Raw genomic sequence first — 16091 nt, 5'->3', positions numbered from 1 at the left:
TAAACATATTTTTCAAAGTAGTAGCCTATTATTTGACAGCTGTAAACAATTCTGCTAACCCTGTTTATGTTAGCTTATCTGCTATAGTTGTAGCATTGCTTTGTAGTATTAGACAGAAGAAATTAAGCTAACAAGCTAAGCTAACATTAGTAATAACTCAGCTCACAGTCTCCCTCCTTCTAGTGTGTGCCCAAGTTTAATATGAAACTGCTGTAGTCTGTGTTTTTGCCAGTATTAGTTACCTTGACTTAAATTTGAAGAACAAATTGTGCACATTTTCAACCTTTGCCAAACATTGCAAGGCAGCGCACTAGCATCTGCCACCACTCTCTTGATTTCTTAAAGAAATAGGCTTTAACTTGGTGATAAATGGTTTATAAGCAACTTTTTTTTCCCCCATACAATTGACAATTGAAAGATAATTCAAACATCTAGACCTGCAAAATTCAAACTGCACAGTTTTCATGTATCAGAGGGTCTGTACTGCTAAGTCATTAAATCAATGCTAACATGGAACATTTGTATCTCTGGGCACCCATACTTGCTACACATTGGCTGTAGCCTACCGTAAAACCTTAAGGAGTGCTGGTTTAGCTCAGTTGGTAGCATGAACAGAGACTATAGTCCTTGTTGTACTGGTTGCAGGTTTGATCCTGATGCCCCTCACTCTCTCCTCGTTGTCTCTTTAGCTGTCCTTTCCATATAAAAGCAAACGCCTCAAAATCAATCTTTTAAAAAGTTAAGTAATTGAAGTTTTTCTTCTATTTTCACAGATGGTCATTACACCAGTACCCCTCCCTCATACGGTTATGATGCGGACCGTGCAGAAGAGCAGCGGAGGCACCATGACATCCTGCCATACATCGATGACTCGCCGTCATCTTCGCCACACCTCAGCTCTAAGAGCCGCAGCAGTCGAGACACCCTTTCATCTGGGTCTTTAGAGTCCTCCAAATCGGTCAGTATGCCACCCTGTTTTCTAGCAACAGATTTTCATGAAGCAAATCAGATGCAGAATCAAAACAACGCTTCGAGAAATCTTTTTTTTCTTCTCTCTGATCTTTAAACTAAAGGCATTATACTATTTAAATGCAACAGTGTACATTCATGGTTCCAAATTGGGGCCAATCGTTCCACACTTTGATCTCAACACCATTCAGGAAGTGGGCTAATCTATTCTTAAAGCTATCCCACTACGTCAAATATCTGTGAATTGATGAGAGATCAAATCTGCCATTTGAGAGGATTGATAAGGGATGAAATAACACTGCCCCATAACCCCAGAAGCAGTGAAACTCATCCCCTTTAAGAGCTTGGCTTTTTTTTCTCATCCTGGGTATTAGGCTGAATTACCTACAGTATTGCCTCCATCACCCCATCACTGCCTTCATCCTCTTACCCTTTCTCCTTTGCTTTTACTTGTCTGCGGGGTGAAAAGCAGTGATCTATGACGTCTTATGCTCTTCAAAGGTTACAATGGAGGGGATACACACACGCGCGCGCGCGCACACACACACCCACACATACACACGCACACACACACGATCCCAACGTCCGCAATGTGGAAAATTAAGATTGATTTTACAACACAAATCTTTTCTTATTTTTTCTCATTTATCAATTTTCTCCACAAGAGAATGTACAGATTAAAATGATAAAACCATGTGTTCACCTCGGGCAGAAAGGTATTGTGGGTAACCGTAATAGGCTCATTCTACCTCTTCCCTTGGAGGAAGTCACTGTATCATTGGCCATGAAGCCTTATCATTTACTCCGCCCCCTCAGTTCTCTCTCACTGTCTGAGCTGGTGAGCAAGCGACTGTTAATCTGATGGATGGCTTGGTTCTGCCAATAAATGATGAGTCCCTCGACTGCCTCTGACCTTTGGCCTCTGAGCTTGAAGCTCTCAATGTTTTTAATTAACACACATGCGTGCACATATCATGTCATCCCTGCTCCAGGCTGAAAATGCACCTGCCTTTTTAAAGTATACAGATTGCACACATTCATATGTTCTCCCTCTTACAGCAGAATGAGACACTTCAATGTGGAAGGGATTAAAGACATCTTGCTGAGTACACTCTCGAGTTGGAGTCAGGATCGCTGAATAAACCCAGTGCTGTGTGTTTTGCTTTAGCCGAGGCAGTGTAATGAATAAATTATGCAGCAAGAAAAAGAAAAGACAAACATGCTATCACCGGCTGCTCTAAAAATTGAGTTTCCTCCGTCCTTCATTTGCCCTTGGATATCCTCTCTTCAAACATCACTCCAGCCTCTCCGCTTTTTAATTGATGAGTCAGAGTCCAGACGAGCTCTGATTGGCTCAATGGGAGATGATGGTTTTGTGATGTCACTGTGATGACTCACCGTTGGAAATACGGCTGATTTCATTTTAATAGGGCTCTTTTTTTCTCGTAATCTGGCTTTTCCCTGCACAACAGGGGACCAAAACTCAGCTATAGTGTAGGGACTGTTGCCGTATTTAAACCGTTTTGCAAAAACCAACTAATACAATTATGCTAGAGCACAGTGAAACCCATCCTTGTAGGTCATGGAAAGAAGGATAGCCAACTTTATTTCCCTTTTTCCTTTTTACTTTCTACTTTCAAAAAGAGACTTGGTAATGCAGAGATGTGAATCATGTGGGAGATTCGAGTGACATTCTTTAACCCCCAAATGTGTGTCCATACTTAATTTGAACAAACTACAAGTGCCTGAGAGGCTTTGGTCAAGTCAGGCGCATTAAAAAAAGAGATCCAAAAATACTCTAATATACCAGTTATATTTATGAAAATACAGAAACAACAACCCACTCAAAGCCTCTCTCAAGCCCACACATCTGATAAGCTGCCTGTATGAACAATGAGTGCCCTCACCTATTCACATGTGACCCCACCCACAATGATCAAAGCATAACAAAATTACTATTGCCCTTATTAAAACTAACTTCCACCAATAGCAATAATAACGTGTCACTAAGCTTGTTTATTAGTTACGACAACATGTAAGCATTCATTCATTGACTCAAACATTTTTCATGGAAAACGTTTAATAAAATAGCTTCTCCTAAGCCCTTTTCGGACTGCTATTTCCCGCCTTAATATTTACACTGCGATGACATTTCGCCATTCATCTAAATGTTGTGGAGGCGCAGTGGGAGGAGGAAGGCAACCACCCTCTGTACCCTGTTGGGAGGTACCGACAAAGGTGTCAGAGAGGCAAGAAGACTTCAGTGGACCTAGTAGGGGAGTGCAGCGCTGTGTTTGCGTGCATGACTGACAGTTTGTTTACATAATTCTCCCTCTTGCTTTCGCAATGGTGAATCATTACGGGAATTCAAAGACTGGGACACCGACATAAGACCGTCTTGGAATCAATATGAATGTACACAGACATAATGACAGCTGAGCTTAGTTATGGCACTTTTGCAAAAACAGAAGCGGTCTGAAGAAGGGGATGGTCATGAAGGGTTAAAACACTGTTAATACCACCCTCAGTGGATAAGACGGCTTTAAAAGCTTCTTCACTATTGTTTATCACAAGTGTAATGAACATTCACTGTATGCACAGCTTGTTTTCTTGCAATTAAAGTCATGGTGTGATGTGACACTGCGAGCCTGCCATACAGAAACATCCCTGCAGACTCGAAATCTGTCAACATCTATCACGTAACGCTGAAGTTGCAGTCGAAATAATCAGAATGTTTGTTGTATTTTCTCCTGCAGCTCTGGGTAATTCTAAGACAGCTCCATTATGTAGCAGACATTTGGTAGAGGAGGCAATCACATTAGGCATTTCACAAAACAAGGGATGGCAGAACAGAAGGCCTAATAGATTAGATGCAAATTGAAAAGGACTTCTGTCCTCTGCAACCTGGTTCTGAAGGTTCGTTTGAGTCCCCATTCACTTATATAGAAAGGAACAGAGAGAAAATGTTATTACAGTTGATTCCTGCTCAATATCTCCTGAGTTACTGTACATCTGCAGAATTATCTAATAAACACTGTGTGCACTGATACCCATATATCTCGCAATAATGTTATCCATGAATAAACAAATCCGGAGCTAATCAGATTTTGTAAATCAAGTTAAAAAAGAGATTGAGCTGTGGTTTGTTGTGTGATCTTAATGGGGTTTCAGTGCTGATCTAATGTTAATGATTAACTTTTACTGACTCTTGCACGTATTGAACACAGAAAACCCAAACTTCCCCCAAAGAGGGGGAAAGTGTCTTATTTTTACTTCTTTGATTATTTTAAAAATGCAGTCAGACACCGAGGTATGAACCGAAGATGGGCTCATTAGTTGCCACGGCGATGAATAAAAGATGATATGTCTGGAGACGTGGGTACTTCCTCGGGGAGTCGTCTGGGGTCTGAAACGATGAATAAACACTTTATAGCTCCTGTCTCCCCGACGCTTGCTCAGTACCACATGGATGAATGTTTAAAGTTTCTTCCTCATGATTCTTATTAATGTTGCTCATGCTGCAAACAGGCCTTCAAGTTTCTCATGTTCTTTTAACCAGTGGACATTTCTTGTGATAGTATAGTCATAAAGCCCATGCTGATACATGCAGCCCAGCAAGGAATCATTCATTTTTTATCCATTTTTGGAACATTAATGAGCTCTGTGTCTGCCCCAGGCTCACCCTTTAGATTAAGTGGAGACAGTCAGATCTGAAGCATCATACAAGCAGCATTAATCTTAATTCAACTGCTTATTTACTTTCAGTGCCATTTTATTCCCACTCTTAAAAGGAAGAAAAGAAAAGAAAAACTCTATTGGTTGGCTTAGTTTCTATAAAATGTTCTGTTTGAGTTCTTTCAAAGAAACTGATCTTATTATAGCCAGCACCGCTTATTGTCATGCATAATACATGTCTGTCAGAATCATTTCGTCATCCTTCACCTACGAAAGAGACAAACCAGGAGCAAAGGAACATAGAGAGAAGAGGTTACTGTATGGAGACATGACAAATGTAAATATTCTCACGCTCCTCTTTGTTTCTTCAAACTATTTGTAATGAATGAAGTAAAGATGCAATGATTAGTCGTTTGAAAAATGTGAACTGGTGTTGATCCACGCTTAATCAAGCAACTTTTGAACTATTGTGCTTCTAGTTTGAAAGGTCAATTTCTGACATTTTACAAATGAAGTAGATGCAATATAATTAGGAAAATAAAAGTCAGGTTTTTTATTTATTATTTAAAGCCTTTACACAAAGCCCTGATGAGTTTAGCTGCCAGGATGCTCATAAGTAGACGTTTACTTCAAATTAAAAAAAGAGGATGAATTGGTATTGGTTTGAAATATATATGTGACAACATATTGTAGAAGTCTTAAGTGCACAATGTGCTGTAGCTAACAGGCTAATCATTAGCATGGCAGCGACATTGTTGATGATTGACTTTTACAATGTAATGGAGTACATTATTATCCCAGATTACTTTCTAATCTTTTTTTAACAGGTTCAATTACCTTATTGTATAAATAAATGCAAGATGTAAACCCATAAACATACAAACAGCCTTAAATAAAGCTGACTTGATGGCCGGCATAGATTTATTCATTTATATAAAGTCTGATTTCTGATGCCTGGCTTAGTCATTTACAATTGGCTTAACATACACATAGACTAATGTAAATATAAATGTTTATAGCTTTAGAAAAACAATTAAACATCAGCTGCGTTTTGCATTCCCTCCTTTTATTAACTGTGTACTCATGCCAGGTGCTATCATACAGCCTTAATCTGCCCTTTGTCGTGATCATTTTACCTGTCTCGTGCCCTCAGTCTGACCTTTTTATTAGCTGCTTCCACATGTATAAACTACATGTATGATTATACAGTATACAGGAGCACTATGCTGTCTGAGAAAAGAAAACTAGACTATGTTAAAGATGCATGATAAAAAGGTGTCGGTTGTTCTTGATCCTGAAATCTTGTGTCTCCTGTTAACACTAACGACAAACTCAGAGAGGACATTCCAGATTAGCTCTCTGATTAACTCTGTTCTTTTGCTGCTTTGTTTTTGCATCTTGTGACTTTTCCTCCTGCTATGCCTCTGATTCTTTTCCTCTTCCGCTCCTTTTCCCCTTTCATCTATTCATCCCTCTCCTCCTTTTATCTGTTCGTTCTGTCTTTCTCTACATCACTCCAAGCTAAAGAGGCAGAGAGAGAGAGAGAGAGCATATCTGACTCCCTTTTCCTGCCCTTTCTCTTCCCCCTCTCAAGCGCAAATATGTGGTATTGTGTGTAGCTATACATACAGCTTTTCTTTGTGAACATTCAACTATGTATAAAAACGACTTCTTCGTCATTGCTTTATCATTTCAAACGTTTTGACCTCTTCCCCCTCTCTTTTCCCTCTCTTAATTACACTAAATCTGCAATGACATGCTCTTCCCTCTCCATCCATTCTTCTCATCCTCTTCCTTCGTCATTCTCTCTCATGTAGCCTGAGGGACGGAATGCATCTACATCCCAACCTGAGCTCATAGTGTGTGCATGTGTGTGTGTGTGTCTGTGCTCTTGTATTCCCTCACATATTTATACGCCAACCTTGCTCCCGTGGGAGACTCTGACTGTTTGAGTTATTTCAGAGTTCACAGTTAAACAAGACAGCCCAAGGAATCTGTCTGTCTCTCTGTTTTCTTTCATGTCCGTACAGCTCAGTGAGGTCTGACTGGGCTAAGGGGAACAGCAAGGCAGCCAGGGTGGATTTGTCGAAGGTGCAATTGTTGCCGTTTGATTTGCTAGACTTTGGCACTCACAAACGAAAAACCTCTGTTTGGAGTTTGAAGCTCACAACCTCCCCCGAAAAAAAAAACGAAAAAATAAAAAAAAACAGACATTCAGTTTCCCCATTGGCTGACAAATCATGAAAAAAGTTTACAACCAGATAAGGAATGATGATTTAGATGTTTTTAATGACTCAGGACTCAGAATTATCAAGGTAAAATGAAAGCACTGAATTGGGTATATTGCTCAAAATATAATTGTTATGTTGTTAGATAATATATTCACTGTGACAATGTTGTTTGTTGCAGACTGAATGTGACCTGGAGAAAGGTTTGGAGATGAGGAAGTGGGTCCTGTCTGGTATCTTAGCCACAGAGGAAACATACCTTAGTCACCTGGAGGCACTGCTGCTGGTGAGAACGTGCACACACACACACACACACACACACACACACACACACACACACACACACGTACCACACTCTATACATCTGATGTGAGAAGAGTATAGTAGAGCTCAATCCCCATTCGCTGGTCCTGTTTCTGTTGAAAATCACAGTTCCAAACAGTCTAATCCAGTGATAACAAATATAATAGTCTGAGGTTGGATAATATGAAAGTGTATACCATGAGGTTATAATTATATGTAAGATAATTTCAACAGATATACCTACAATTTATTTTGTTTTAATAGGCTAGTAAATTTAATGTTCCTTTAAAATGTAATCTTTTAGCAGTAACACTCATCTATGTGTCTCAATGGACAGCGAACACTATTATCACAAGTTTCAATTACATGATACAACATTTGAATTTCGAAGTAAAATATTCAGCCAGTGGCTGTCAAAGCACACTGACTTTCACAATTAAATTCATTGAATGATTACTTTTCAATCTGCAGATTGATTAACCGACAGTCAACATCAGCAGTTTCACTAAGCTCAGTGGAGCTTATTGGCACCTCTCATCTAATTAGCTTGGTCTCATGCTCTCTCTGCTCATCACAGTAAACAAACAATAACAATATCAATGGCATGTGCAGTAATTTCTACATAAAGTTGTGCAGTGGCTTGTTCGTTGATTGTTAGATATTTATACTGACAGTTCTTGGTCTTAATAAATGGATGCATATTTTTTGGATCTTTGTGTTTAATAAATTCAGGTGTAAGTTGTCAAATGGAAAAGCAACCTGTTTTGTTCACTGTTTGCTCCTCCCAGCCCATGAAGCCTTTGAAGGCTGCAGCTACGACGTCGCAGCCTGTTCTCACCGTGGCCCAAATAGAAACCATCTTCTTCAAAGTGCCTGAGCTCTACGAGATCCACAGGGAGTTTTACGATGGACTTTTTCCTCGTGTCCAGCAGTGGAGCCACCACCAGAGAGTTGGGGACCTCTTCCAGAAACTGGTGAGGAAAAAAAAGAAACCGTAATTGGTCCTGGGGTTTGTTTGTTTGTCTCTGCCTGTGAATGTAGAAATGTCCGTGAATGGATTTGCTTGACCCAACCATTGAAATCTTAAAAAGATTCTCTGATCCATGATTGCAGAGTTGAACCAGATCCACATCACCTAAATGACATTATTTGTATTTGGAGGCTTTCAGAAACAGAATCTATCCCTCTAATGGAATAAACCAATAAAAAGAGTAAAAAAGATTAGATTTATGTGATTCTCTCCTTTATCATTCCTAAAATTAGCCAAATTTAATTGGATTTGTTTTTTTTTTTATCCTATTTCCTCCTTAAAAGCTGCTCTGTTTCTTTCTACTCTCCAGTAGTTTCTGCCAAGGATGCCAGGTCCATATATACACTGGGTCTATTTAATCATTTTCACAATGGGTCAATTAACCCACAATGAATCATTTGTTAATTCTCTGCCAAATACTGCTCCTCTCCCACGAGTGTCTCCCTCGGTCTCTCTCTTTCTTTCTTTCCGTTTGTCTGTCTCTCCTTCCGCCTTAGACTCACTCAAGCTCTGAAACACACACATACACACACACACACCCATGCATGCACAACTCACACACAAAGGGAGGTGCAGCCACGTTTTACAATGCAGCCTTTCTGCTTTAGGCAGCTGAGGCCATCGGTGCACTGTGTGCTTTGTGTCTCCAAGAAGCTGCTATAAATAGGAGCCTCTCTTTTTTTTCGCTTTCCCACTTTTACACACACACACACACACACACACACACACACACACACACACACACACACATATACATGCACACATTTACACCTTCCTACATTCTTATTAACTCATCCCAGGAAGTTCCCCTTGGGACCAAGCTAAGAATTTAGCATTTTATTTGTGTCTTTTACGATCATTTGGCAAACCAAGTGATATGTATGTATGTAAAAGCTCATCCATATCGTTATTTCCCTCCTAAAACTGATCCTTGATCACATTCGGCTTAGACTCTTCAAACCTGACCATCATTAATCCTAGAAATAAGGTGTGGATGGAAACTAAATATTGAGCAACGGGATTTTAAGGCTGTTAACCATTTTAAAGAGATATTTGATATTAAACTAAACCTGGAGATCAAACAAAACTGGAAATACAGTCTCGGTTTTGTCTATGTACTTTCTTGTAGAGATTAAGCAAATAATCCTATAGTCTGGGCTAACACTGGTTTGACTGTTGATATACCTGTTTTCTTTGGTGCGTCAGCTGTTTCGTCATCAGAGACAGTTTTTTTGTTTTCTGTCGTCCTTATTACTTTGCAGTCTGGCTGTCTCTATTGTTCGGCCTCTGTAACATACTCCCACATATTTTTGTACCAATAAATAAAAACCAACGCCCTCACATAAAGCCGCCAACCATCTCTTGCTAACTCCAGACATTAGTTAATAGAAGTCCAGGATAGAGGCTCAGCCTTCAAAAATCTGAAAAGGGAAAAATGCTTTATGATAGCCGTCCCATTTGGAGTCGGAAAAGTAGGAAGGAAGAGATTAGATGAGAGACGAGGAGGTGATACAGAAGAGGGAGTGGAGGAAGGGGATGAGATTCGGCAAAGGCAAGCAGATTTAGGCTGCTGCGACAGATAGAGCTGTCTCACCGTGACTCTGAAACCTGTGAGGGAGCATACAGGCTTAAGAATCATAAACCATCAGAACAAGGAACATAAAAAAAATCAAGAAAGGAGGAAGAGGCAAAGCGTCACTGACAGGTCATGAGCATGAGTGTCAGACATAAGTGTTTGAAGGCTGAATGAAGGGCTAAACTACACCGCAGCAAAGGGAAGGTGTTACACCATGTAGACAGATACAATAGCTTTGAATGTTGCTTTAAAAAGTGGGATTCTGTGCGTTTTATAAAAGAACAAGAAAATCTCTTGATCGCTCATGGCCTCACACACTCACCCTACAAATCGTTCTTCACCCTGTTGAAGACTTTCTTGGTGAAGAAGGATTTTCTGAAGTGGCAGCTGTGAGTGAATGTGTAGGCCTATTCAATGCGTTTTTTTTCTTCAGAAATGTTGTGCTTTTCTGCCCTACTTTGTTCAAAGAAAAGATAAACACTGTTACAGACTATGTTCAGAAGAGATGTAGGATTTGTCTGACTGCTACCATCTGCTACAAAAAAAGCTTTGTGAAAAATGATACATGTAGATGAAGCATCAATTATTTTTCCTTCTAAACCTGATTTTTTTAAAGATTCAACATATTAACATGACAGCCATTTACCATTGGGAAAAAAGGTTAAAAGATATGAACATAGAAGTATAGGTGTCCCAAAAATTGCAACAATTTCCCCAATCTTATGATATTAGCGAAAATCAGGAGAGACTTCTGACATTGATTAAATATGAAACAAATCAATTTGTAACACAGCTACCTCTCTAGACAACAGCTAATGTTACCATTGTAATTCTTCCTTGCTAACATAACTGTTAACAAGCATTACATTTAGCAAGGAATCCACGCTTATCTGCCATATCATGTAACCCTACAAAATGATGTTGTCTTTAGGAAGTAGCTCAATGCAAACATAAGTGGTTTTCTAAAGGTTATTCAAGATACTGTCTTGACTTGAAATATGGTCATTTGTAGATACATGTGTAAATGGTGAGATGATGTGTTTGTTTGTTTTTTCTTTTCTGGAACACTTCATATATCATCATAAGAATATTTGAGCTCCCAGTATGGAATCATTTGAGAAACTAGCTCACAAAAGCTAGCTACCATTCTAATAGGAATAAACCTTTACCCAGAAATTGCATTTTACTTTTTTACAACTTGTATTTAAAGTCTTTGTTACTTCATCTTTAGTTTACTGTAGTTTCTTTAGCCATGCTAGCACCAGAGCATTTTTGGTTACATCTCTCTTCATCACTCTTATTTGATTTTAATAGCCCGAGATTTTCTTAAAAGCTCTGAGCTGATTATTAGCGGATTTCAACATAAAAGCACTCTAAACTGCATGTTAAAGAATGTGTTTATATAATTCATAATCGTAGTTCAAAATATGTTGCTTATTTTAGTCCTGAACTCAAAGCACTGCTGTTCAGCTGCTAGCACGGCCGTAGACATTGGCTAATGAGGGATATTTTCCTTTCTAACTCTGCTCATTTAGATCATTATATCATTACAGACAAAGCAGTTTGTCTTCTCTCCCTGTGAGAGAATATCTCAGGGTCCTATAACTCCCAAGTGGCAAAATCCAGTGCTCACGTATAATGGCCGTGGACTGTCATGAGGCTGTTTCCCTAATGTTGTTTTCTGCTGTGGATTACACACATACTCTCACGCAGGACAAATCCTGAACTGAGAAATCCAAACACCCAAGCAGTTTCTTTCATCACCAAAAGCCATTTTCTGCTCCGATACTGTAGCTGCAGCCCAACATTCGGTAAGCCTTCACGGCGCTGTGTGGATGTGTCTGGCAGACATTCAGACTCTCTGTTCTCTCCACAGTCAAACTGCCACGCTCTGAATGGACTCTGCTGTTGTGCAGATTGTGTGGCCTAGGGCAGGACACAGGATTTCAGGATTGTGAAAATTGCTTTACTTCTGCCTTCCTCCATTTTACTCCTTCCCAAATGTGACTGTATGAGCAAACACAAAAAGTCAGTTTCAAATCAGTTGAAATTCAATGTTTATCATGTTCTGTACGCTCATAGCGTACAGCTATTATTTCAACTTTTACGTGAACTTCCACCAAACATTCACAAGTTGTAATTGCCAGCGACAACATAATCAGTATAAACAATGTCGGGGAAACTTGTGACTTCACATTCCTGCTTCAATTGAATCTCACACCCTCATCATGACCTCCATCGTCAGGGCTTGTTAGAAAGGTCAGGGCATTCCTTGAGTGTCAGGAGATGCAAACAAGACCGTCACTTTTTGAAAAAGAAGTGGCAGCCGTATTTCCTGCGTGCACATTAGTACAGCGCTTGAGGGGCCTATCTATGAAATCATTGTGCCCTGTAGTTTTTCAGACTGATTGAGCTTTGCTGCAATCAAATTTTTTTTATTTTTTTTATTTACAGCTTATTAAACAACCCTCAGGTATGAATAAAACTGTACTTCTTTTCTAAACTGTTCATTGTATAGACCCTCTTAGTCTATAGATCTTTTTTTCTTCAGCTTTGACTTACTTGTTACTGCAGTTATGCATACAGAGTTTTTTTCTGTGCAGTGAAGGATTATTAACAACTTTAATGAGCACTTTGGATTTGGCACCCAAACAAGTAGCTTAGGTAATCTGTTTTAACTGTGTTTGTTTAAAACAGGAAAAAACAGGAAAAACAAAAAAAACACTGTTGCCCTATTATCTGGTTTATTTGCAATGTTATCTTGACAGGAGTTATTGCAACGACAACAAAAATAAAACTCCAATTGTAATAAATCCGATTCAGCAGGGTTTTTAAAGAGAACAAAAAACTTTTGCCCAAACTATAGAAGATCCACTTTGGCTGATATCAGGCTAAAAGACTTAAAATAAAGCAATACGTTAGGCCATAAAGAGCTCCAAAGGTAATAATTCAAGTTCAGTGTACTTCTGTTCAATACACTCAGGTGAGATTTTTTGTGTAGATTGTGTATTTTATTTTTTTTATAGTGTGTGAAGATGTGTGTAGGCCTATGTGTGCACCAGACGTTACACACAAAGCCCGTCTCCACTGTACTCTCTCCTCCTCTGGCTTTTGTTCAGGAGAATTGATTGTTCCTTTTGTTCACCGTCGAGATGGATCGTAGCGCTGGCAGAGAGCGTTTGGTGGAGTTTTATTCAGCCATCCAGCTTCCTAAATGTGCTTTCATAGCCTCTGTTACACTAATCATTAATTACTCAACCCCGGCACAGTGCAGGTCTTGCCGGTTTCCACAGCAACAGGCCTGGCTGAGAGGAGAGCTGTGGTTTTTATGGTGTTTTCTTTTTCTTGTTGTTCATTTCAATTGTCTACTTGTCATTTAGATACTGATGCAGTGTTTATAATTTTTTTGATGCTGCTATTGTACTTGGGTTTTTTTTTTTAAATGGGGCACCAGTTTTTTGAAGTAGTGTCTCCACTATGGCAGAGTTTTCAACTTTGATGTGTTACTAGTTAGAATAAAATGATTTTGATACCTGTGATGATACCAAGGCAACAAACAAGGAAGTTCTAGGATCCCAATATTGGGAATTGTCTTGCTTATTGTTACCATAAATTCTGGGCAAACTTCTGCACACTGTCTGGACATTTGCACAAATGATACCGAAAGAGACATTTGCCAATGAGACAATGTTCTCTCTCTTTTGCTCTCATAAGTGTTGTGTTGTAAACATAACTGAAGATTTGAACCTAAAGTTTCAGCTTTGGTACTTTTGGATTCTAATTAATATGAAAATAATGTATAATGGATCATTTTAAAACATCCTGACCTGCAGCACAACTAAAAGAAATTGACTTCACAGTGTCTTGTCTTTTACAGTAACTGATCAGATAGGTATTTGCTCTGGCATTCTTTACATGATGATTTTATTGCTCTGCCTTTGTTTGTGTTCTTCTCTGTTTTTGGCTTAAGTCTTTGCAGGGGAAATAAAAAAAAAAGTGTGGAGATCCCATATATATGATACTTTAACAATTAATCTCCTTATGCTGCTTAAACACCTAATTTGTTTCTGTTGAAATATAGAGCTGCAACGTTACATTTAATACCAAGTTTATGAATCAAGTTGTTACTGTCTAATAAAGGAAGCAGTGAAGAGGACTCTTGAGTGTGTTAAGATGCTTCTGGCTGAAATACCATTTGGTGGTTTTCATGAGCTGCTCTCTCAGACTGGACAAATGCTGTTTGTCAGTTATGCCTTTCTACTATCAATAAGAAGCTCGCCTTGTTTTTATAGACGACTCTTTCCGTGTTGAAAACTTGATTTGCTTTTGAAACAGTGGGCTGCAGCAGAGCATCTCTTTACAAAAATCAAACATTTCAACATCTTCCATTTTTTTCTTCTTCTTCTTCTTCTTCTTCTTCTTCTTCTTCTTCTTCTTCTTCCTCTGCATCAGGCCAGCCAGCTCGGAGTTTACCGAGCCTTTTTGGACAACTATGAGCTGGCCGTGGAGACGGCGGAGAAGTGCTGCCAGGCCAACACACAGTTTGCTGAAATCTCAGAGGTAAGAAAACGAGTTGTTCAAAACGCTTATCAGGTGGATATGTGTTTTTTTTTTTATTGAAAGTTACAAAGGGTGAGGAGAGTTAAGTTACTGGTCTAGATTCTGTCAAAGCTGCTGCAGCCTGGCTTGTAGCTGTGATCTCTGAGAGTTATGGGATCATTTTACCACCATGTAAAATCAGTCAGTCAGACACTTAACCCCTGCATACCAGCAAATTATCCAATTGGGTTTAACAAGCTGTTCTCCTTTCCCTTCTGTATCGTATTAAGATAAAAGTAAGTATGTTTAGCGGAACATTTATCACTGCAGTCAGTGATTTCAACAGTTTAACAATACATCGTTAAACTGACACTTTGTCTGTTTGGTGATATCTTCCTCCTACACATATTTGGTGTGTGTACAACTTTTTGTTCTTTACTTATTTTACTTAACTTATTTGCTTTTTCTTGTAGCTGTATAGTTAAAAGATATTTAAAGTTTATTTCCTGCTGTCACTGCAGCTGGACAGTTTGTGAGAGAACACAAGTCTCTTTTAATCGTGTCATAAATTGGTATTTTATCAGAGAAGGGAACATATCCAGAGATTTCTGATTTTACAGCTGCTTAACAGTTGTGTTCTTGGTGCACTCTGCATGCAAAACAATCTCCCCGTTATTCACCCACGCAGCTCTCCTCATTTCCCTAAAATTTGACTGAACTGTACCACTGACTATTTCTGCACAAGTGCAGCTTGAGGCAATTCTTTGCAGGCTTGTACCCATGTGAGGATTTTTGTTGTCAATTACTTACTGTATGGGAGACGATGTGAATAAAGATGAGGTGAGAGGATTTATTTATTTTTTTTTTGGGGTGGGGGGGAAGGTATTTTTGATTGAGTATGAAAATCAGGGAGAGAAAGCGTGGGGAATGACGCGTTGGAAAGGAACCACAGGCTAGATTTGAATTGGCCATTGTACATTTTGCGCACAAACTAACCACTTGGCCACCAAGTATTGTCATTACGAAGGAAGCATGATTTCAGATGAAGCATAACAGTGCAAAAAAGTGTGTGTTTATCTTTTCCTGAAACCTTTTTTTGTTCCTTACTGAGAAAATAATTGATTTCAAAACACCAATTTACATGCCCTAAAATCTAGATTTAGAGGTTAATGAAGCAAAACAATCCTAATTCAAACAGCTAAACAACTCTCTTTTACGTTTTGGGATTCTTCCAATTGGCTGACAGTCACAAGAACTGAGCAAATTTGCAGCTCTTAAATGATTGCCTTATGGATATTGTGATGAGAATGAAGTCTGGTGTTAGCAGTAGAAGTCTGACAGATCATTCTTACAAGCACTCGGCTGTTTCTGTGAACCCTCGTCCATGTTTTATGAGATCTCCCAGTTAGCGTTGAAGCTGGTGTCTACACGCAGAATGGGGAATTCATCATCGAGGGTTGTTAATAGTCTAAGTAATGATGCATGACTCTCAGCCATCTGAGCGGGATGGCGGGGGGAAAAAGCTGCTGAGGTCGGCATAATTAATCTGGAAGTGGATGACCTCAGTGCTGGAGCAAGGATAATAACCCTCACTGTGTTTTGATATGATATACAGTTGTGAAGAGTTTTTTTTTTTTTAAATGGTCTTCAAATTTTATTATTATTTTTTTTTTTATCCCAACAGAACCTAAAGGTGAGGAGCCCTAAAGACTCAAAGGATCAGACGGCCAAGAACTCTCTAGAGGGTCAGTCACATCTGCTGGTTTTGACT

At 39.2% G+C, this 16091-nt stretch overlaps 1 protein-coding gene across 1 annotated transcript in view; it reads left to right on the top strand.

Annotated features, from left to right (window-relative positions):
* Positions 1-16091, top strand: part of LOC306837247 (breakpoint cluster region protein-like) — an 86412-nt gene that overhangs the window by 45366 nt on the left and 24955 nt on the right. The window contains exons 2-6 of the mRNA XM_079364847.1: positions 774-958; positions 7054-7158; positions 7964-8149; positions 14234-14341; positions 16005-16065. Of these exons, the coding sequence (XP_079220973.1) occupies positions 774-958; positions 7054-7158; positions 7964-8149; positions 14234-14341; positions 16005-16065 (645 nt within the window). The remainder of the gene's footprint in view (positions 1-773; positions 959-7053; positions 7159-7963; positions 8150-14233; positions 14342-16004; positions 16066-16091) is intronic.

Source organism: Symphodus melops (genome assembly GCF_947650265.1).
Source record: "Symphodus melops genome assembly, chromosome: 16".
NCBI classification, from domain to species: Eukaryota; Metazoa; Chordata; class Actinopteri; order Labriformes; family Labridae; genus Symphodus; species Symphodus melops.
This window is presented reverse-complemented; position numbering and strand designations above follow the sequence as displayed.